Here is a 22,712-nt window from a genome sequence, read left to right as displayed (position 1 = left end):
TCTCTCTTTTCTTTCTCTTTTTCTTTCTTTCTTTTTTTCTTCTTTCTTTTTCTTTCTTCTTTTTCTTTTTTCTTTCCTTTTCTTTCTCTTTTTCTTTTTCTTCTTTCTCTCTTCCTTCTCTTTCTTTCTTTCTTTCTTTCTTTCTTTCTTTCTTTCTTTCTTTCTTTCTTTCTTTCTTTCTTTCAAGATTTACTTATTTGAGAAAAAGAAAGAGCATGTGTGCAACCAGGGGGAGGGGCAGAGGGAGAAAGAAAATCTAGAGCAGACTCCCCTGATCCTGGAGCATGGCCCTGAGATCATGATCTGAGCCAAAACCAAGAGTGGGAGGCTCAATCCACTATGCCACACAAGCGCCCCAGTGATTAATAATATTTCTTAAAAACTAAAAAATCTTTTACAATATTGTATTTAGAAAAATTACTTTATTTAAAAAGTGTATATAATATGTCCCATGATACAAAGTTCTAGACATAGATTTAAAAAAAATAGCATAATGGAAAATATAAATATCCATTTTATTTTATTATGTATATTTTTTGTGCACTTAAAATCTTTTCCTAGGTTTACATTTTTCTTTATAATCTGATTCATACTTGTAGTAAAAATAGAATATCATAGACAGGTATAGAGCAAAAAGTAAAAACTCCCTTCTCTCCCTCCTCAGACATTGGTAAAATCCTTCCAAACTTTCAACCACACAAATATATTTTTGTTTTTTACATTCAAGGTTTCACATTATTCATATTGTTCTGTAACTTAGCTTTTTCACTGAATACTGTAATGGAAATTGTTCATGATAGTACATTTAGAGCTACTTTTTTTTTTTAGAGCTACTTTTTAAAAATAGTTGTATTACATTCCTTTATATAGCAATAACTATTTAGCCAGTTCCCTCATGAAAACTATTCAAGGTGTTTCTAACATTTTACTAATAAAAACAATGCTGCAACAAACAGGCTGGCAGCTTATTTAGATAAATGCACTTATTATATTTACTTGCATATCCTTATACCCCTCTCTTCCTTTTTAAAAATCAGATTTTTAAAAAAGGAAAGTTGAAGTACTAAAAATGACTAATGGAATGTGCAGACATTATGTGAATTTGAAGGAAAAAAATCAGAGCTTTAGTAAAACTATTTTATTAAGTTATATTAGTGTCAACAAACCAGAAAGCCATGTAAAATGAACTATTTTTAAAGACTATGACTGAGCTGGGCAGATGAAGAATTATCTAGATTGAATGCTCACTCCCTATGAAATTTTTTGAGGGTTCCACTTAATTTCTGAAATATATCTTTCCTGTTCCATGCTCAGAAGCTGCTTGGTATAATTTCAGTTCACTTTTAACTATCAGGCTTGTTTGACAGCAAGTGATAGACATTTTAAAAATTTGAGATGTTTCTAACAAAAATGCCATCAGCCACAAGGAAGGACCTGACCTGGGATTGGTGGGCTGGGTGGTGTGAGGAAGAAAAAATTTTCGCTCAATAATCTCAGCTTTGACAAGCTCCAAACTCCATATACAATGTATTTAGGACATGATTCATTAGGGCAAGGTCCCAGTACAGCTTGCCCTTTATTTTATACTTGTGACCTTGTACTTCTAAACAATTGGTGGGTATTGGTTTTCCTTGGATACTTGTTCCTAAATGTGGTTTTGCTCATCTAGTTACGCAATTCTGCATTTATGGATATGGCTACTTTAAAGTGGTTACATTGTTTTTCAGGTGAAGTAAATATTTCAAGTAGGGGAGTAAATATTTTTAGACTGGGAGTGGAGAGCTCTTGCTTTGGGAGTGTGTTATTGAGTGAAGTGAACCTTGGACTGGTGATTCTTACAAGGAGTGTGTAATGAATTTCTGGGCTATATGTCTTAAGTCTTGACCCTATCCAAAAAGGAAATTTCCAAAGTTTTTCTCTTAGCAACGCACTGAAACAGAGGAGGGGAGCGGTTAGGATACTTGCCTTTCTTGTCAGCTTATTGGTGAATTCCCAAGATACCAGGCTTACTGCTGCTTATGGCACATGTTTTCAAGTAGCTCTTTTAAAAATGTAAAAAAGTGGTAGAGATCCCCACCTAATTATAGTTATCTTCCATCTATTCAATATATAGGTAATGAACAGTACCCATAGAATGTTCTCTCTACGAATAATTGTGTTGTCCTTATTTGGTGTACCACCCAAATAGATTGGGAATTATTAGTTTATGGCATAATTTCTCCTTAATTTTGTCCTAGGCTTTGGCAAAACTTAGCTGAAAAGTTATGAGTGAGCTTTAAAAAACATTGCCCCCATAGTCTCCAAGCTACTTTTAATAAAGCAGCCATCCTCTTCTTCCTTAATTACTCTTATCAGACCTTCCAAGAGGAGGCTCGCTATTAATGAATGCCCAAAGCAGCTTGTAGGAGGAGAAATTATGCAATAAGAGGGGAAGAACCCTGCACAAACAAATATTTTTTCTTCATAATTGGAAGAGGGAGAGGGAAAGTGAACAAGGGATGGAAACAAACCAAGAAATACGATGTAAATAGTTTCATAGGGAGTGATTTATATTTTGGCAAGCCTCTCTGTATACTAAAACCTGCCAGTTTTCTTTTCAGAGAAACTGTGATTTTGATCATAGCAGTTTTTATACAAAATAAAGTAAGATTCAATGATACTTGTAATACTTGCTCTCAGATTGCTCTCCCCATCTACGTCTCCTTAACGGTACTTGTACAGCGCGTGGCTCCTATCTGAACACTTGCATTCAATGCACCACTGGCATAAGCAGGAGGTGAAAGGGAGCTGACTTAAAGCTCTTCTCGGAAAGGTCTTTCTCGGTGGCACTGGCACATGGACGTGTTATCATCTGGCTGAGGAACCAGTTCCATCCCATCCCGTATTTTGGGTCTGCTGGACTGGCGCTCTGCATATTTCTGGAATGTGTGTTTGAAGGCAAATGAAAGATTAGCCCGTGCCTCATTCCATTGGATCTTCCCTGCCCCACTCACACCAGTGTTTCTAGTTGCTGTGTATCTTGAGATTGAAACCAAAGATCTGGTTTATTCTAGTCCTAAAGATGCATTTTAGCTTCAGTTGTTATAGACACTGAGTGCAATATTTCAAAATATAAAAAGGAACCCCAATCCACAATTTTATGTGTAGGTAGGAAGCCTCCACCAAGTGTCAAGCCAAGTGTCCCTACTTGAAATAATGGCACCTCTTGGAATTTATCAATTTATGAATGAACAATTAAATTTGTTGAAGCCTCAAATCAATAAACAGATGGATAAGCATCGCAAAATAAAGCTGGTGGTCCCACATACCCTTCCTGTTAGGCTCATGGTCACATACATTTTGTAAATGGCGAGAGATCTGTGTGAAGTCCCTCTACTTTGGCCACTGACTGATATATTCCTATAAATTAAATTTTTGGTTCAGTGGTTCAACATACATTTAGCTGTACATTCCTGAGGCTGGGTCAAACCCCAAAAATACAGGAACCTAATTAATATTTCAGAGGGAGAAACTCCTACTATTAATATTATAGGTAGATCAGCAGAAGTTATATGATTCATTCAAGGGAAAGGCTGCTTTTAGTAAATGGCATAATTTATCATTTTTATTTTTCTATTGGAGGGTAATATTCACAGACATCTGAAGAAATGTGCTTTTTTTTTTTTCTGTCCACAGAAAAATAAGTTTAGGTTAAAAACAAAAGCATTCTTTTTTTTTTTTTTTCTTCCTGGCTAGAATTTACTGTGTGAAACACAAGACAATTACTCAAAGAACCAATTCTTAGATTCTCAATAAACATTTGCACTTTAGTATTTAGGCCTAAGGTGTTACAACCATTATAAATATACTTCATTTGTTTGTTTTCTATAGCAAGCTAAATACTTGCTTTCCATCCTAACTGTAAAAGCACAATCTTAAGTAGTAACAAGGACAAAGAGGCAGACTTTTTGAGCAGAGAGATGTTAATGATCTCTAGTCCAACTGCCTTGTTTTCTAGATAAGGAAAGATGTTCTCAAAAAAAAAAAAAAAAAAGGAAAGATGTTCTCTGAGGTTCAGAAAATACCTAGGAATTCCATAAGGCATTTAATGAGAGAGAGCACTGCCGAAATAGGAGGAGCTTTTAATCTGTATGTGTAAGGGCTCTAACGCATTGTTTTTCATAATAGTGAGTGGAGATAAAAACATGGAGACCACAAAAGGCTTTAGTACCACTCCTACCTTTCCAAGGGCTGGTGCTCGGCTTACCCAGAGCTCCACGGGCTGACCCTCTGAACACTTTGAAGAAGTGAGGCAGTCAGGCTGAGCATGGAGTGTGAGGACCCTTGACCCAGCAGGATGATCAGTGGGAACCCACCTGGAGCACTCTGTAATAGTAGCAGTAGAGCCGGTGTGGCTGCAGCAGGTCCCTAGCAGCCAACTGTCCATCTTTTGCAATCTTCTGGGCTTCTTCATCATTTTCCTGAAAGGTTTAAACACACACACACACACACACACACACACACACACACACAAAATAAATGAAAAGTACTCTTGTGACCATCCCCTCCACTCCCCCCCACCCCAAAGGCTACTGGTGAGTGTGATTCAGAACAGGTGTCAGGTTCAATGTGACCAGCATGGAGACGTGGGACAAGAGGAAGATAATTTTGGAGCAAGGCATTGAGAAATCAACGAGGTACTTCCCTAGACACTCTGTATGACACAGAAACGGTTACACATGTTAGGACCCTGCTCCACAGGTCCAGAAGTGCTTCCCCCTACACACCTGACATGCAGTGTCTTTTGGGGCTACCCTAGTACTATTGTCCTGGGTACCCAAGGTATTTAGGGCTCATCCTCTATTCCCCCATCCTAGCCTCTCTGCTTGGTATTAAGGTATAATCTGGGGTAGAATGAATCACTTTTCATGTTATAACAACTCTTAAAAACTCCATTTTAATATGCAGTGAAAGCCCAAAAACTGTTATAAAATGGTAGCTATGAAAGCATCTTATCGCTGTAATCATAAATTCAGTCATTAGTACCCACAGGCTGTTCCTTCAATACCAGGAACAGTCATTGTTTCTAATTATACTTTTGGAAAATAGCTAGTATTCTACTGTGCAGCCCACAGGAAAAGCCATTGGCAAGTGATACTGATTCTGTATAAAGGGTCACAAGAATGATTCTGCCTCAGGCATCCAGTTAATTGCAAACCCAAACGCTGCTTCTCAGAAATTTAGAATAAAGCCTTATAACGGAAGGATAAATTTTTATAGTTTCGTAATAAAACACAACAGCTTCTTAATAGGTTTCCTTTAAAAAAAAAAGAACTCTTATTTTATGGGAAACTAGTGATTCTTGGGATGTTGTATGGCATGCATTCATTGTGCCTTTTTTCTAACTGGGGAAAACAAGATGATACCATAATTGCCTTCAATATCTTCTTGTGCATAAAGCACTACAGCCCTGGGATTTTCAATCTGTAATTTGCATTTGATGTGTTTTTGCTTGTGTGTATAGGCATGAATAGTGATTCCTTCAGAAAAATCTATTTTCTACATAACACTTCTAAACCTGTTAAAAATTCCCCAAAACGCTGATACTCTGAATCAGAATTTAAATGATCCTGATGTTGCTTCTTTAGATACTTCAAGGAGACAAAAATTTCAGAAAATAACATTTCTGAAAGTAACATTTCAACTAAATTATGTCAAGTTAATTGGGTCATGATGGAACTCATGTAAATAATCCTGGTAAGTCTCTTACTGTCTCAAGAAATTAAAATTGCAGAAAACATACCTTGGCCCACTTAATTTTCTCTAGTAAATCACTAAGATTTCTTTTAATTGGAACATAATGTTTCCAAGGCTTTAGTGCCATATAGAAATGTTCATAATATTTCGAGTCCTGCTTCAAAACCAAACTGTTGCCCAGCATGAGGTATGGATATCTATAAGCAGCGACGGTCCCATCCACATTCACTTGATACTTGTACTAAAAGATTAAAACAAACATAAAGAAAAAACTTAACAGCCATTTGCTTCGCTTCTGCTTGTCATCAACATTATTATACTAAATATAAAAGAATTACTTCCCATGTTCCAAATTCAGTTGTTTAAAAGTTTTATATGTTATTTTGTAACTCACATTTTCTCTTTATATTGAAATCATAATCACCCTTGAGCAGGCTGATTTTAAGAAATACAGTGCATTTAAGGATAAGATGATCAGTAATTTTAGGAAATAGGAATACCTATTTTAACTCTATGTAATGGATTCAGATTTCTGTGACTGGATAAGAAAATGTTTCAAAAGTTGTATGTTTATTAAAGTTGGTAACAATTTATGTATTTCATGAATACATTATTTCATTCGTTCCTTATACTAATTTAAGTATGAAAAAGGAAAGCATTATCTCTAGTGTTCAGTTCTAGAGTTGAGGACACAGAAACCTGGAGAGGCTCAGGGATTAGCATGCTAGCAACATAATATGTACTCTGTTTACCTATTTGCTGGATTAATAAACTTTGATTTACATTTCAAAATCACTTTTCATGGGAATTAAACCTCATTAAATCATAGTAATGTGAAGCAAGTATTATCATAACCTCTCTCTCTTTTTTTTTTTTTTTTGCAAGTGAGAAAGTCAGTGTTCAGATAAATTCTATTCCCTGAGTTCAAATCCAATGTTCTTTTCATTATATCACATGGTTAGGGGTACTAACAGATGAAGGACCCACAGTTAGGGGCCGAGGCAAGACTACAGGCAGGATGTGAACCCCAATTCCAGCTTCTTTCTTATTTATATGGTATTTATACTCTGTTTACAAAAAGCATTTAAAATCACTTTAGAAAAAAAATAAAATCACTTTAGGTAAAAGACATTTATATTCCCAGTTTATGAAAACAAATATGAAAGAGAGAGAAACAGATAAATAAATGTATCCCAAACCCCAGGTGAATCCTTGCATTATATTTTGCACTAAATACAGTTCTGGCTTTTTGGTAGACAGAATTAACAAAAATAAAAAAAAAATTAAATCACAGTGAGTTTTATAATTCCCTATGTTTGGAAGGGAGAAAGTAAGAAAGTACGTGGCAGCTCACAAGACTGGAGAAATTTGCCCACCAAGTGATTTGGTGGACTTAATACAAGTTTATCACTTCATATCCTTACAGGAAGACATATATGCATACCTTAAAGAAATCAAAGAAACCTATCAATTTAGCTTTTCCAAGCTCCTTTTCTTTCTCTTGGAAAAAGAAATATCCTGTAATTCCTGCATCTAGGAGCTCTGGGTTTTCCTTGGACAGCTGTACCAACTGGAGCCTCTCTTCTCGGCTATCTCTACCTCTGAAGAAAGCTTTCTCTGTTTTATTGATCCAGGAAGGCCCTAAAAGTTTGAAGCCACAAAAAAAAAATATGATTATGAATTTGACATTTATAAAAACGGTAAGTGTAATCATCTTTAATCTACTATTGTCATTTAAGACATTAAAGCTCTTTGATCACCAACTCATCTTCTAAAGTAAGGTGCTATTTCCAAAAAAATACAGGATCAAGTATCCTGCCTGAAATACTTCCCAGTTTGGACTAGTAAGAACAGTCCTTTAGAGGCACCTGGGTGGCTCAGTCAATTACATATCTGCCTTTAGCTCAGGTTGTGATCTCAGGGTCCTGGGATTGAGCCCCTCATTGGGCTCCCTGCTCAGCAAGGAAGCCTGCTTCCCCTTTCCTGCTGCTCCTCCCCCTGCTTGTGCCCTCTCTCTCTCTTTCAAATAAATAAATAAAATCTTAAAAAATAATAACTTAAAAAGTCCTTTTATTTGCTGTATCACATAAAAAAGAATGCTCTAATTTCACCTATTTGTCTACCTGTGAGAGTTTACTCAAATATTGGACTGTCAGGACGCCTGGGTGGCTCAGTGGTTTAGCATCTGCCTTTGGCTCAGGACATGATCCCGGGGTCCTGGAATCGAGTCCTGCATTGGGTTCCCCTCAGGGGAGCCTGCTTCTCCCTCTGCCTATGTCTCTGTCTCTGTCTCTCTCTCTTTCACAAATAAATAAATAAAATCTTAAAAAAAAAAAAAAACGGACTGTTTATGACATTAGGAGATATCCAAAATAGCACTGGATCAAGTTCAAAGCAAAAGACATTCAATGACTTGGCACTAGCTTCTTCCATTCTTTGTGCTTCACAATAAAAAATGAGCTAGGCTTTTGTTCTTAGATTAGGTGACCAGAACAAACTATGTGATCAAGTAACATCTGCCTCTCTCTCTCTCTCTCTCTCTCTGTGTGTGTCTCTCATGAATAAGTGACCAAGTAATATCCACATCTTTGGGTTGTTCAGGATTTTGAGCACATCACTTTTGGATACAGGAAAGACTTTGTCTCATATGCTATGAAATGAAAAAATTATATATATAGCTCAGCTATATAAATACATGTGTATATGTGTTTGTGTGTGTGCATGTGTATCTTTCCTGGGAGGGCAATATTCTAGAAGAATTAAATTAAATCTATTTCTATTATTCTAAAGAGAGGTCATTAGTTAACACCTGTTAACTATTCAAAGGGATAAATCATAAAACACAGTAACTAGAGGGAGTTTACTCTCTCCAATATTTTAGCACACTTCTAAGGCATTCACTGTTCTCAAATAAAAAGTCAGTTTCATTTCATGTTATCTTTAGGTACTTTGCAAAGAGTTTCTGGTTGCATCTACTAAACAAGCCTACCAAATCACAATAAAGAGGGAAAGAAGTTGTAAAGACAGGTAGGGTGTATTCTCAGGGAGTTTGGTTTAATACAAAGGTGTGTTGTGCCACAAGTGTAAGGTCATCAAATGGGGGCAGGGGACTCAGATTTTGAAGGATCAAGCAAGGCAGAAAGAGGAAAGGAGAAAATTTGTTATTAAGTGTTAGAGATAGTAATACCCAAATTATACTACTACCACAATTCTCTTACATCTACATGTAACTTTATATTTTTCAAAATGCTCTCTTCACCCAGCAATATAAAGGCACTGGAGTCAGCATTAAGTGACAATTTTACCAAATGTATATTTTCAAATAGTATTTATGAATGACCAACAAAAAGGAGACTCAATCACTAGCCCACCCACATACCTAACTTTTGGATTAGAAGAATGCTATACTGCTCCTTTTTCTTGGTTAGAAAATAAGAACAATGTTTATTTCAATATATACCTTTATTCTCTCTGACCGAACATTCCCTTTTCACCTGTTTTTCCTCTGAGAATAAACTTTAATTTACCTGTATTTCCCTGAATAGAGAGGAGATCATTGGTGACACCCCTCATTGCTTCAAGTGTGGAGTGGGTGATGTCATACGTTGGAAGGATAATATCTCGTGAATCCAGGGAGCCGCACCATGAAATGATAGGTAAAGGGCCAGGGGTCTCATTGACTTTTCGATGCTCCAGAGGCCAATCTCCAAGATTAATATAAAATTCTATATCAGGGAGAAAGACCTAAATAAACGGAAGAAGAAACATCAGTGTTGGGAAGACCTCAGTCTTAAAACATGTCTGATAAAGTAAACATTTGAAATTAGCAGAAGAGAGAAGAATGCCTCTCAGTCATCAGTAGTATCAGAAAATTCAGGGTGAGGATGGTACATGGCAAATTCACTCAGCCAGGAGTAAGCTCCCTCTGTTAAGAAGGGGCATTTAAAATTGTTTCGTATCAGGGCACCCAGCTGGCTAAGTTGGTGGAGCACCTGACTCTTGATTTTGGGATCGTGCGTTCCAGCACCATGTTGGGTACAGAGGTTACTTAGTAAAAAAATAAATTTAAAAATTATCAAAATTGCTTAGTATTATAGAAGTGGACTTGGTATAGAGAGGTATGAATAAAGGGCTTTAAGAACTCTTTCTGCCAGCTGCCTCATGGAGAATCAACAAGATTAGACCCAAGCCTCTGTTTTCCTTCACTATCAAACCTCCACATCACGTCTACCTTTGTTTCTGGACTCTCTCACTCCATGTCCATCTCCACGGTCAGTCAAAGCTATACTTGAGATCCTTCTCATCTCTTGCCTGGATTGTTACAGTAGCTTATTCACTGGGTGTTCTGATATTAGGCTCTCCCCAAACTAATCTTCTTTCACCTTGCTCCCCAAATTCATAAAACCCAAATTAATGTTACTACCAAGGTCAACAGAACCTAAAGCCTACAGGTCAAGGTCTAAACTCTCTGGCCAGAAAGCAAGGCCCTGTAGCTGTGAGCCTCATCTTCCACCTGAGTGTGTGCCAGTAAATTTTAGGCTCCTCTCTGAACATGTCACCTCCTCTCATATGTAATTCCCTTCTCACTTGGAGTATTCTTCTCCTACTTATTCATGTGGCACTCTCCTTTCCCATCCTTCAAACTCAGACTGAATGTTACCTCCTCGATGACTTGCCCTCCTCAGGCAGTTTCAATCTGGGTACCTATTATTCTTACAGGCCTACCACGTTGAGGTACAGCTATTTGTATTCACATCCTATCCTAACTTCCAAATAACAAAAACAAGTCCCACTAGAGTAGGCCGCTCAAAGCCCAGAGACGAGTCTCATTTACCTTGGATTTCTTCCCAGCCACTGGGCAAAGAACCTAGAACAAGAGGGAAGGGCAGGGGATGTGACTGATGATTCACCCTCTTGTTTCCCTACTCTTATTTATAAGCTCATTCATAAACTCCACACCAGAAGTTCTCACTATAGAGCATGATTTCTCAATCTCAGTAGGATTGACATTTGGGTCTGGGTAATTTTTTGCGGTAGGGGCTGTTTTGTGCATTGTAGAATGTTTGCTAGTACCCAATGGCCTCCACAGACCAGATGCTAGTAGCAACACATAGAGTTGACAACCAAAACTGTCTCTACACATTGTCAAATGTCCTCTCAGGGACAAATTCATCACTAGTAGAAACCACTGAAGAGAGGCAGCAACATCAGTACAAGGTAGGAATACAGGGCACCAGGCCAGGAAGAAAATACCCCTTTTATGACCAAATACCTTTAATATGCATATATGGTGGGCTAGTGGGAATGGGCGTGGGGCACCTGCTACTTAAAATAAGAATTAAAAAATAAAATAAAATAAAATAAAATAAAATAAAATAAAATAAAATAAAGATAGGAATTGACTGCAGCCCCACATTCAGCACACTTGGGAAATCGCATAACTCATATTCCCAAAGTTGGCTTTTGGTTTGGAAAACCACCTTGCCAGTCTTTCTGTGTGGGATAGGCAGAAAATGCCCATCCTCACCTTTCACTCTGCATGGTCAGGAAGGAGGAATAACAAAAGGAATTTTGAGTTGCTCTGCATAAGAGTTTAGTAATTGTGGAAAGAAGGGTTGAATAGAGGGGAGTGGGTGGGAGGAATTGAGAAGGGTTGAATAGAGGGGAGTGGGTGGGAGGTATTGAGAAGTCTTCTGAGAGATAGAGGCCCAACAATAGTCACTAAGAAGCCAAGACCTGAGGATCAATGACAGACAGTGAGAAATTTCCAGAGCATGGATGACTGAGTCTGATTTATAGACAGATGTCTATTTTTAAACATTAGGGGTTTTGTTTGGCTGGTTTTTATTATGCACTGGTACAAAATCACCTCTCTGTTACTAGAACCTTCAACAAAATGTGCCATGGATACCATCTTTTAGAGGCACTTAGGGTAAAACAAGGAAAACATGGCTGAAGTTCTAGTCATTTTGAGGTGAAAAGAACAAAACAGCTGCAGAAAGTGGTATCTGAATGGGAGGAATATTCCCCACGATGCAGAACTTCAAGAAGTAACCCTGAGGGGCACCTGGGGGGCTTAGATGGTTAAGTGTCTGACTCTTACTTTCTGCTCAGATCATGATGTCAGGGTTGTGAGACTAAGCCTTGTCTCAGGGGTCTGCTGGAGGATTCTCTTTCTCCCTCTCCTCCTCCTCCAGCTGATGCTTTTTCTCTCTCCCTCCAGTAAATATATAATTTTTTTTTTAAAAGGTGACCTCGAGGTTAAACATGTCTGGGAGTCCACAGAAAACTCGGGAGTACTCTATAGGGCCTGAAATGGGGGATGGAGCCATCTTTCTTTTCCTACAGGAAAGAAAGATCCATAAAGAAGGAGAATTTATGAACACTCAGGTGGTGGACAGCTTAGATACATATTTCCAAGCTTGGAATCCATTCCCATCCTTTGCCATTGTTGTTCTAAGCATCTCAATGTTACAACGAAATAAGTAAACTACAGTTGACCCTTGAACAATGCAGGGGTTAGAGGTTCCGACATCTGCACAATCTCAAATTTGCGTATAAATCTTGACTCCTCCAAAGTGTAACAACTAGTAGCCTGTTGTTAAGTGGAAGCCTTACCAATAACATGTTGATTAACACAACTTTTGTATGTTACGTGTATTGTATAATATGTTTTTACAATAAAATCAGCTAGAAAAAAGAAACTGTTAATTAAGAAAATCATAAGGAAGAGAAATATGTTTACAGTACTGGACTGTATTTATTTAAAAATGCCCATGTATAAGTGCACTCATGCAGTTCAAACCCATGTTGTTTAAGGGTCAACTCTGTGTTGTTTTGGGAACCAGTGATTCCATTTGCGTACCTTTCTTGCCAGTGACAGCAAAATCTCGTCTGAGAACATTTTGAAGTCTGTGTATTTCCCTAAAGATCTCCGGTAGATGTGGTTATTGAGAATCGTGTAATGGACAATGGCACCCCTCTCATCCCCAAACCTTTTCGGAACTTCGTCTAGCATCTGCTGGAGATTGATGCTGGGGAAAGAAGCGAAATCTTTTGCAATCTGTGGTTCCTTGGTTGGACACGAAAGAGTCCTCTGCCAGGCCTGAGGATCCTCTTCTGGACACTCACAGTACTCATGGTACACTGGTCCTAGGGAAGGCAAAGCATGTGTGACGCCACTCCCCATTAACGAACACCACAACACAGGGAGTTGTTTCTGCCTGATATGACCGTGGGATGACTTCTTGGTGAACTCTAAGATTATCCAGACAGGAATAATCTGCCCTAAACAAATCATTGGTGAAAGTACTTATGTCAGAGTCCTGTGCTTCTACTTTGCTTCCCCCTTTCAGACTCCTCTAGACAACCTGGTATAGCATATGCTCTCTTCCAATATAACCTACTCTCAGCCAATTAGCTGATAAACTCAGTGAGCTATAAATGCCTGATGAACATAAAACAACCTAACTTTTAACAAGGAAAAAGAGAAGGTACTACTTTTCAGGTATTATTATATAGTAATTATATAGTGGTGATTTTTAAAAAAGATTTTATTTATTTATTCATGAGAGACACACACAGAGAGAGGCAGAGATATAGGCAGAGGGAGAAGCAGGCTCCCCACAGGGAGCCCAATATGGGACTTGAACCCAGGACCCCGGCATCATGACCTGAGCCTAAGGCAGATGCTCAACCTCTGAGCCACCCAGATATCCGAGTGGTGATTTTTTTTTAGACAAGATGGAGGTCTCTTCCCCTGAATCCCTAAAATCACCTTCCTCATCACATCTCAAAGAAGAAATACATAACCCAGGGGTATCTGGCAGTGTAATTTTAAAGTATCCAGCCATGAGCATGAAACTTCTCTGAGGAATCATCCTAAAAGGAGTTTATACCACTTTTATATCTTTCTTCAAAATATATTTAACTTAATATAAAAATTAAAATAATTTTTATAAATATAAGAACTTAAAAAATTATTTATGTTTCTTGAGGATTTCTACTTCAGACCAAGATTAATATGGACCAAATGCCCTTCTGCCTGAAACTACCAAAAAAAGAGACAAAATATATGAAAGACTTTTTAAGCCATGGGACATGAGGCAGTGAAGGACAGTGAGTCTGAGAGATGGGAAACAGATGAGGTGAGTCCTGCAGTTCATAATCTTACTGGCTAAGGGAGTTTCCGAGTATGAAAACAGGGGGAGAAATGGAGGCAGAACCCAGCAGTGTCACTGAGTTGAGGGGACAGAGCTGAGTGTCCAGGGAGAACAAGGCAGCTGGCATTTGCAGGACACACTCCCTAAGAAGAGAAAACTACACATATAGAAAGCTCCAGAGATCTGCAAAAAGTTCCCCTTCCAGTATGTAGGGTTTCTTAAGAGTGTATATAAGTGAGGAAACTATCCAAGGTAGGGAAAGGACCATCCAGAATGATTGGAGGCAACACTACCCACTGGTCTTACAAGATTGGGAATAGCACCTGTTTACACCAGGCAGATTGGAAAGCATCCTAATTCCTGGGGCTTAGGGTACAGTAGACAGAGACGTATTGCCTGAGTGGTGGGGAATAATTAGCTCCAGGCTACACATGGTTCCAATTTTGCCTAATGAATTGTAAAAGTAAAATTTGAAAGGTTCAAATTATTTCCAAGTAACATCACTGCATTCCAGGGGAAAAAAGCTCAAGAAGATGAGAAAGTGCCAGGAGATGAAAAATACACTGGATACAATTAAGGACAAATTGGGGATTGCAGAAGAAAAGATTAGGGAGCTTAATGATGTAGCAATAGAAAAAAATACAAAATGAAATGGAGAAAAAAAATTTTTAAGTGAAAACAGCATCAATGAGCTATGGGATTATTTCAATCCTGGTAGAGGGGTAACTGGAATTCTTGGAGGAACTCTGGAGTAGAACAGAAAAAATATTGAAGAAATAATGGCCAAAATTTTTCTGGATTTAATGAAAACTATAATCGCAAAGATCAAAGAAGCTCCACAAACCCAAGCACAAGAAACATGAAGAATACTACACCAAAGCACATAATAATCAAATTGTTCAAAATAACTCAAAGAGAAAATCTTTAGCAGTACAGAGGAACAAAATTATGATTGTCAGCAGATATACTGTTGGAAACAAGCAAGTAAGAGGACAGTGGCACAATATCTATAAAGTGCTAAAGGAAAAAAAAACCAACCCTGTTAACCTACAATTCTATATTTAGCAAAAATGTCTTTCAAAAATGAAGGCAAAATAAAGACTCTTTCAGACATTCAATAGCTAGGAGAACTTATTACCAGGATTCTTACACTAAAAGAAATGATAACAGGAATTCTTTAGCAGAAAGCAAATGGTACTAGATGAAAATATAGATCTATATAAAAGAATGAAGAAAGATGGAAATGTTAACTACTTGGGCAAATAAACAAGCTTTTCTTATCATTCAAATTTCTTTACTTAGTTTCCTTCCCTCAAAATTTAATTTAAATCAATTTAAAAAGTTAAATTGAACTCCAGGAGGGGTGCCTGGCTGGCTTAGTCGGTAAAGCATGTGACTCTTGATCTTGGGGTAGCGAGTTTGAGCCCCAAATTAGGTGCAGAATTATTTAAAATTGATCTCCAGAAGGTATGCATACCATGTTTACTCTGTTGTATATGACTTCAAGGTCATCATATCCCACTTTGAAAGGCATGGGTTCTACACATATAAGGCTGGTGCTGGATTGTGTAATAATCACTTACCTTTCAAAATATAAGGAGACTGAGCCACGTGTTCATCACCATAAAGGACCTCTATCTTCAGCCCTGCGCTGACAGTGTCATATATCCTGTACCGCACCAAAAATGTCCCATCATTCCTGTCCAAAGGTTTGGGAACGTGAATCCGGACTAACTCTTTAGGTGAAAGAGATTTGATTATTACTCTGAATAGTGTTTGATCTGAAAGAAAAAAAATGAATAAACTACTACTTCATGGTCATTTTGTCTTACCAATCATTGGATAGGTGTCTCTACACCAAAGTTACTTTCTTCTGTACCCTCAAAATCATAACAAAATAGGGATGCCTGGGTGGCTCAGCAGTTGAGAGTCTGCTTTCGGCTCGGGTCATGATCCTGGGGTCTGGGATCAAGTCTTGCATCAGGCTCCTTGCAGAGCTTGTTTCTCCCTCTGCCTGTATCTCTGCCTCTCTGTGTCTCTCATGAATAAATAAATACAATCTTTAAAAAAAATAATAACAAAATAATTTTAGTTTGGAAGATCCTTGAGACAGGAACCATGTCTGGGTGGTGTCTTGAAACCAAAGATCTGAGTCAACGTTTGATCCATTAGTCATTCAGTAAAGATTTACTGAATGAACAAATTCAGTTCATTAAAAAAGCAAGGAAGAGATGAACTTTTTTGCCTCTCTGCTCTCTTCTCCTTTGGGTAGGTTTAAAGCAGCCCAGGTAGTTAAAAATCTAAAAACTCTTAGAATGAGAGCTCCAAGACAATTGAACTTTCTCCCATCAAATATACATCAGCTTTCTTTGTAAACCATTTTAACACCCAATAACCCTCATTTCTCAGGAAATCCCCCTCTTGTTAACCCAATTTTCCAGTTATACTTCTAGGTTTATTTCCCTAAATAAAAATTATAGCTAGTTATTAAAGTCTGTGCACAAATATCAGACACACACACACATTTTCACACACCTTTGTAAATACTAGAGTTTACTTCTCTAAGCTGGTTACAGTAGGATAATCTAACATCTTTTAAACTCCAAAATTCTGGAAATTCCATGGTAAACAATACCTGCTTAGTAAACTTTCCCTTCTCTTTTCAAAGCATATTAGCTCACAGATTTAGGCGTTGAAACAATACTGTTATGATTAGTATCACTGTAATTCAGGAATAAATGTTGCCATATCTTTCTTTCCAGAGTCCAGTGGATGTATCTGCATGTACTCAGTGCAGATCTGATCCTGAGGAGCTTTGAGTATAAAGATCAGTTAAAGTCCTAACCACAGTTAATCACTATACCAAAGGCAAATGGTTTTCAAAAAGTGGCAAATCCTCTGAAATTCACAACTCTAGCAAAAAATAGTAGTGATGAAAGTAGTCTTTCATGTGACATCTATCATATTCTCAAATTAAGCATATTACATATATTATATATAAAAATGTGTATTATATGTTTTATGAAATTTCTGAAAAAAGCTTCTTTCTCCTATTATTAGTTTCTATATCTTGTGAGCAAAGTTTCTACTCTCTTTTGATCCTCAAGGGTTTCATTTTCTCATGTGGGTCAGAAGAGGTGTTCCTCAGTATCTTCAATTTTGTAATAGAATTAGTGTCTGAAAACTTGCTATTAAATAATACATTTTGGTGTCCTTAAAACAAGTGTGATAAAATTATGAAAGAATTCTGCTAAGATAAATGAGCTATAATAAATATGGGGGATGGTACAAGAAAAAATAATTTAATGTAAAATTATTTAAAAGAATGATTGAAAGAATTCTGCTAAAATAAATGACCTATAATAAACATAGGGGATGGTGTAAGAAAAAAATAATTTAATGTGAAATCATTTAAAATGTTAGTCATTTACCTGAAATGCTTAAATGAAACACATTGGTTATTGCTTTGGTTTTTTGTTTTGTTTTGTTTTGTAAAGATTTTATTTATTTATTCATGAGACACAGAGAGAGAGAGAAAGAGAGAGACAGGCAGAGGGAGAAGCAGGCTCCATGCAGGGAACCCAACGTGGGACTCGATCCCGGGTCCCCAGGATCAGGCCTTGGGCTGAAGGCGGCACTAAACTGCTGAGCCCTCTGGGCTGCCCGGTTAATGCCTTGTGTTATCTCTCACTTGGTTTTAGAAAGACAGCAGAGTGTGGTGACTGAAAATCAGGCAGGCAGAGCCTGGGGACCAGGAGACAATTTCTATATATTTTTTCCCAAACTAGAAGCATTACAGAAAAGTTTATTTCTTAGTCAAATAGTCCTATTCTCCATAAATTTATGATTATAAACAAAACGGATATAAGACAGACATTAATGACCGTGTGATCGTTTTGGAAAGAGCTGGATTACAGTGATATTAATCGTAACAGTATTGGAAAGAATCGGATTTATGGAAAAAACTAGTTCCAAAATGCTTCGTTATTTTTAAATTCAAATTATTGGGCAAGATCTGTATTGTCTCTTCCAAATTTTTTTTTGTCTCCAAAATAGCATTTAAAAGTTACATTTCATTTTTTCAATAATACATTTATTTTGTATTGTTGTTCAATTTGCCAACATACAGAATAACACCCAGTGCTCATCCCGCCAAGTGCCCCCCTCAGTGCCTGTCACCCAGTCACCCCCCCCTTCCCCTTCCACCACCCCCGGTTCGTTTCCCAGAGTTAGGAGTCTTTATGTTCTGTCTCCCTTCCTGATATTTCCCAACATTTCTTCTCCCTTCCCTTATATTCCCTTTCACTATTACTTATATTCCCCAAATGAATGAGAACATATAAAGTTTGTCCTTCTCTGATTGACTCATTTCACTCAGCATAATACCCTCCAGTTCCATCCACGTTGAAGCAAATGGTGGGTATTTGTCGTTTCTAATGGCTGAGTAATATTCCATTGTATACATAAACCACATCTTCTTTATCCATTCATCTTTCGATGGACACCGAGGCTCCTTCCACAGTTTGGCTATTGTGGACATTGCACTGCTGGGGATTTACCCCAAAGATACAGATGCAATGAAATGCCGAGACACCTGCACCCCGATGTTTATAGCAGCAAAAGTTACATTTCAAAATAAACGTATAAAACTAAAATATAGCCACTGGAAATACATATTTTAAATGTTCTGTCATTTTTATGGTAATCTTTCATGCCTGTGTCATTGTCAGCATGAAATTAACCTTAGAGCCAACACAAAATAAGAATGGTCAGGACTGAAATAGAAATAAGCAATTTTAACCTTCATAAAAGAGAAAATGAGAAGAGTGCAATTTGAAATTGCTTCAAATGGAAGGAATGTGAATTCTCATTTGCCCCAGGGGCTAACATAATGGAACAGATTTGAAGCTCAGCTGGAATTTTTCTACTTCATCAATTCAAACCTCTTTAAGAGAGACAACTAATGGCATGAGAACGCAGGGGCGAGGTAGACCAAGGAGGTTAGCAGATCAAAGTCTTGCATCATTAGAATCAGACTTTTGATTTGGAAAGGAATCAAAAGCATTTCTTTTTAAAGTCACTTGCTTAGCACTTATTAGGTGCCAGTCCCTGAGCTTGAGATTTTCATTTTCATTTTCTACCTTATTTTTTTTAAAGATTTTATTTATTTATTCATGAGAGACACAGAGAAAGAGTCAGAGACACAGGCAGAGGGAGAAGACGGCTCTCTGTGGGGAGCCTGATGCTTGACTTGATCCCGAGACCCCAGGATGGAGCCCTGAGCTGAAGGCAGACGCTCAACCGCTGAGCCACCCAGGCATCCTCCTTATTTATTTCCTATAAGAATTTGTAACGTGGGCATTGCCACCCCATTTTACAGACTGAGAAGCCCAGGCTCCAAGAAGTTAAGTAACTTGCCCAAGGTCACCTACATATGAGTAGCAGAGCCAAGAGTTGAATATAGCTTGAATCCTTCTCCTTTCAAAGCCCATCTGCATCCACCTTGTCATGTCAGCTAGCATACTGGTTTGCAGAATTCAGGGCTGGAGGAATAACCTCTGGCACCCCTGGTACAACAGAGTCACAGCCTTCCCTTTTGTTTAGGAAGATTATTAAGATTCTGCAACTGTAGCAAGAGTCAACCCCACATGGCCAAGGGAACAGAGTCCCAGAAGGCCACGTTGTTTTGCCAACTCTTCAAAAATGTCTAGCTGCCTGCTGACCATGGATGCTCTCCAGGAACTTCCTGAAAATTGATGCACAACATATTATGGAGATTTAATTAAATGGAAAGAGTGCCTGCTCTTGTGCAGAGTGAAAAGAATAATAAGACGATTAAAGGATGATAAATACAACAGGATACAGTTTAAAACATGAAATACTACACAAGTAGGAGGTATGATTATTTTATGAAGATATGAGTACTGATGAAGGTAAAGGAGGGCTGAGTAGAAAACAGGTATTTTTGTATCCAGCCATCTTGACATATTCCAACCACTCTCCCTCCACCCCTTCCTCTCTTTTCTCTACAGTATTTACAGAGCTTCTCTGCCAGACATTATGTCACATGCTGGGAATATCACAATGTCAACAGGTCACAGAGCGCCTAATTTCCGTCTTTGGACTCCAGTTAGAGATCCTCTGCTTCAAACCATTCAAGAACACATTTTGTAATCCTAGTACCTGGAGATACACAGCAGAATAATGATACTAAAATAAATGTGACACTGTCAAATGGGAGTGATAATTATTACGGGAATCTCGGTTAAGTCATGTTAAGAAGTTGTGTAATTTTTTTGAGAAAAATAATGGCCTCTTTTTCATTTAGTTCTTGGAGAAGCAAAAATTTCAGGACTTGCAAGTGAATGAATAATGGTGGCAGATGATGTAAAAACTAGCTGGGTGAGCTTTTCAAAACTACAGAACAGCCTTTTAATGGAAATAAAAACTCAAGTGGCATGAGAGGAAATAAGAAGCATCCAAAGGTATGAAATTGAGGTTGTCTGAAAAGACTTGGTGAAAATCTTTGGTTTTATTACCTCCCCCCCACCCCCCCCCCCCCCGGATCATGAAAACACTAAGATTATTTTCAGGGAAATTTTTCTTGGGGAAAAAAGAAGAGTGAAAAAGAAACTCCTTATTCTCTTGCTATAATTACTGAGAACACTAATGAGTGAGGTTATTTTCTCAGGACAGATACCTAGAAATTAGATTACCAGATTTAAGGGCATGGACATTGTGTGCAAATGACATCTTTTTAAAAATCACATATACTAGCCGTTGAAACTTATTTTTTGTATGTTAGGTTTGTAAATATTTAAGACTGTTAGTATATTTGGAAAACTGCTTTCCAGAAATATTTTAGTAATTTGTGCTGTCACCAGCGGAGGATGGAGAGTATTTTCATGCCCTCTTGACAGCTTTGCGAACCGCCACTTAAAAAAACGTTGTCAATTTTTTTGATTGAAGAATAGAATATTCTTTGAATGTCTAGTTCTTTCATTAGCAGCATTTCACTTTGGATCACGCTATTTTCTTTTTTCCTGTATAAATTAATTTTTACCTTCATTCTCCCTTTTCTTTCTAAAGCATCCACACACACACACACACACACACACCCTTATAACATCATAAAATGAATTTTAGAAAAGAAAGAAAACTATAAAGAAGAAAATACACCCGGGATGTCTGGGTGGCTCAGCGGTTGACGACCATCTGCCTTTGGCTCAGGTTGTGTGATTCCAGGGTCCTGGGATGGAGTCCCGCATGGGGCTCCCCACAGGGAGCCTGCTTCTCCCTCTGCCTGTGTCTCTGCCTCTGTCTCTGTCATGAACAAATAAACACAATCTTTAAGGAGGAGGAGGAGGAGGAGGAGGAGGAGGAAGAAGAAGAGGAGAAAATACACCCCATAGTGCAAGGCTTCCAATCTGGGTTTAAGGATTTTTTACTCTGGCCCTTAGGGCCATGGAAAGCCTTCCCAAAACTAAAAAAAGAGTTTAGTCATAGTTTCTCGCTAGCAGTGGGGTACTCTGATCGTCTTTGTTGATTAAAAAAAAAAAAAAAAAAAAAGGTGCCAGTTGGCTGATTAGCAAATCCTGACTGCAACAACTGGAAACTAGCAGGACAAGTTGCACGAAATGGCAAAGGCAAGGCGCGCAGGAGCCGGACGGAGCAGGAGAGACCGTGGGCGGGGGGCCGGACAGCGGATTCCAGGACGGGATCCCCCCCCACCCCGCCCCGCCCCGCCCAGGCGGAGAGCTGAGCCCCAAGGGTTATCTGCCTATGAGGACTCAGGCCCGCGAGGAAACCGCGTCCCGCAGGCACAAGCGCCCCCTCCGGGCCTGCAGCGCTGCGTGCAGGGGCTGCCGCCTGGGGCCCACAGGCCTCAGCCCTGCACCGGCGGGGGCTCCCGGCCTTCAGGACCCGCCCGGGCCGCAGGGCCCGCCGGGCTCGTGCGTTCCCGGGGTCATTCAGCGGACCTCGGCAGCGACGCCCCCGTACCCCGCCCCACCCCCTCCCCGTGTCCGGGAAGGCGGGAGCAGGGGAGGCGGCCGGACCCGGGGGAGGGCGACAGTCGCCGGGGGCGGGGGGGCGGCTCTACGCTACCTGGGGGCGCGCGGGTGAGGTTTCGGCCCTCGGAGTTCACCGCCTGCAAGTAGAAGTAGCGGACCGGGAGAACGACGCCCGCCCGCAGCCCGGGCCCCCATGCCAGGCTCCGCGGCGCGCTCACCGGCGGCTCGGGGGCCCCGGCGGCCACGAGCAGGGCCAGCGGCAGCGGCAGCAGCGCGGCCCGCGGGAGGCGGCGCATGGTCCCGGCCGGAGGTGCGGCGCGGCGGCGGCGGCGGCGGCGGCGGCGGGGAGGGGCCCGCTGCGGGGGCGGGTCGGTGCGCGGAGGCCCCCGCGGCCCCCCGCGGCCCCCCGCGGCCCCCGCCCCCCGCCCTCTGCAGGCCCCCCACGCCGTGCGCCCCGCCGCGGGGACCGGAGGACAGCAGGGTGCGAGCCTGCGCCCTCGGCCTCCAGGACCTGCTCTCGCCCGGCCCTCTGGTTTCCAGAGCTTGTCTACTGCTTGGGGGAAACCCTTTTTTTTGTGTGTGTTTTTTTTTTTTAAGATTTTATTTATTTATTCATAGACACAGAGAGAGAGAGGCAGAGACATAGGCAGAGGGAGAAGCAGGCTCCACGCAGGGAGCCCGACGTGGGCCTCGATCCGGGGGCTCCAGGATCACGCCCTGGGCTGCAGGCGGCGCCAAACCGCTGAGCCCCCCGGGCCGCGGGGGGGGGGGGGGGGGGGGCTTTTAAAGACACCAGCCAGTG

The 22,712-nt window shown here is 39.8% G+C and overlaps 1 protein-coding gene across 3 annotated transcripts; it reads right to left on the bottom strand.

The window, feature by feature from the left end:
- Positions 1-402: 402 nt before the first annotated feature.
- Positions 403-22,444, bottom strand: POGLUT3 (protein O-glucosyltransferase 3). 3 transcript variants are annotated; one of them, XM_072729894.1, is made up of 8 exons: positions 22,129-22,444; positions 15,482-15,679; positions 12,602-12,888; positions 9,264-9,480; positions 7,181-7,377; positions 5,783-5,977; positions 4,356-4,460; positions 403-2,918 (listed from the first exon to the last, which is right to left on the bottom strand). In XM_072729894.1, the coding sequence occupies exons 3-8, from the start codon at positions 12,752-12,754 to the stop codon at positions 2,793-2,795; spliced, it is 993 nt and encodes a 330-aa protein (XP_072585995.1). In that variant the 5' UTR covers positions 12,755-12,888; positions 15,482-15,679; positions 22,129-22,444; the 3' UTR covers positions 403-2,792. The 3 variants fall into 3 exon arrangements, with proteins under 3 accessions (XP_072585995.1, XP_072585994.1, XP_025862576.1); XM_072729893.1 differs by having other exon boundaries at positions 22,005-22,246; XM_026006791.2 differs by lacking the exon at positions 22,129-22,444 and adding an exon at positions 15,731-16,509 and having other exon boundaries at positions 15,482-15,634.
- Between the last annotated feature and the right edge of the window lie 268 nt (positions 22,445-22,712).

This window comes from Vulpes vulpes, chromosome 12 (genome assembly GCF_048418805.1).
Source record: "Vulpes vulpes isolate BD-2025 chromosome 12, VulVul3, whole genome shotgun sequence".
Taxonomy (NCBI): domain Eukaryota; kingdom Metazoa; phylum Chordata; class Mammalia; order Carnivora; family Canidae; genus Vulpes; species Vulpes vulpes.
The sequence above is the reverse complement of the archived record's forward strand: the minus strand, read 5'-3'. Positions and strand labels throughout refer to the sequence as shown.

Excerpts from the sequence above, each read along its gene's own strand:
- POGLUT3 (XM_072729893.1), bottom strand. The coding sequence starts at position 22,206 with ATGCGCCGCCTCCCGCGGGCCGCGCTGCTGCCGCTGCCGCTGGCCCTG. Across the intron at positions 9,481-12,601 it reads TGCTGTCACTGGCAAGAAAG|GTCTTTCTCCCTGATATAGA; the intron begins GTACGCAAATGG and ends CCGTTTATTTAG. Across the intron at positions 2,919-4,355 it reads ACTATTACAGAGTGCTCCAG|AAATATGCAGAGCGCCAGTC; the intron begins GTGGGTTCCCAC and ends CACACATTCCAG.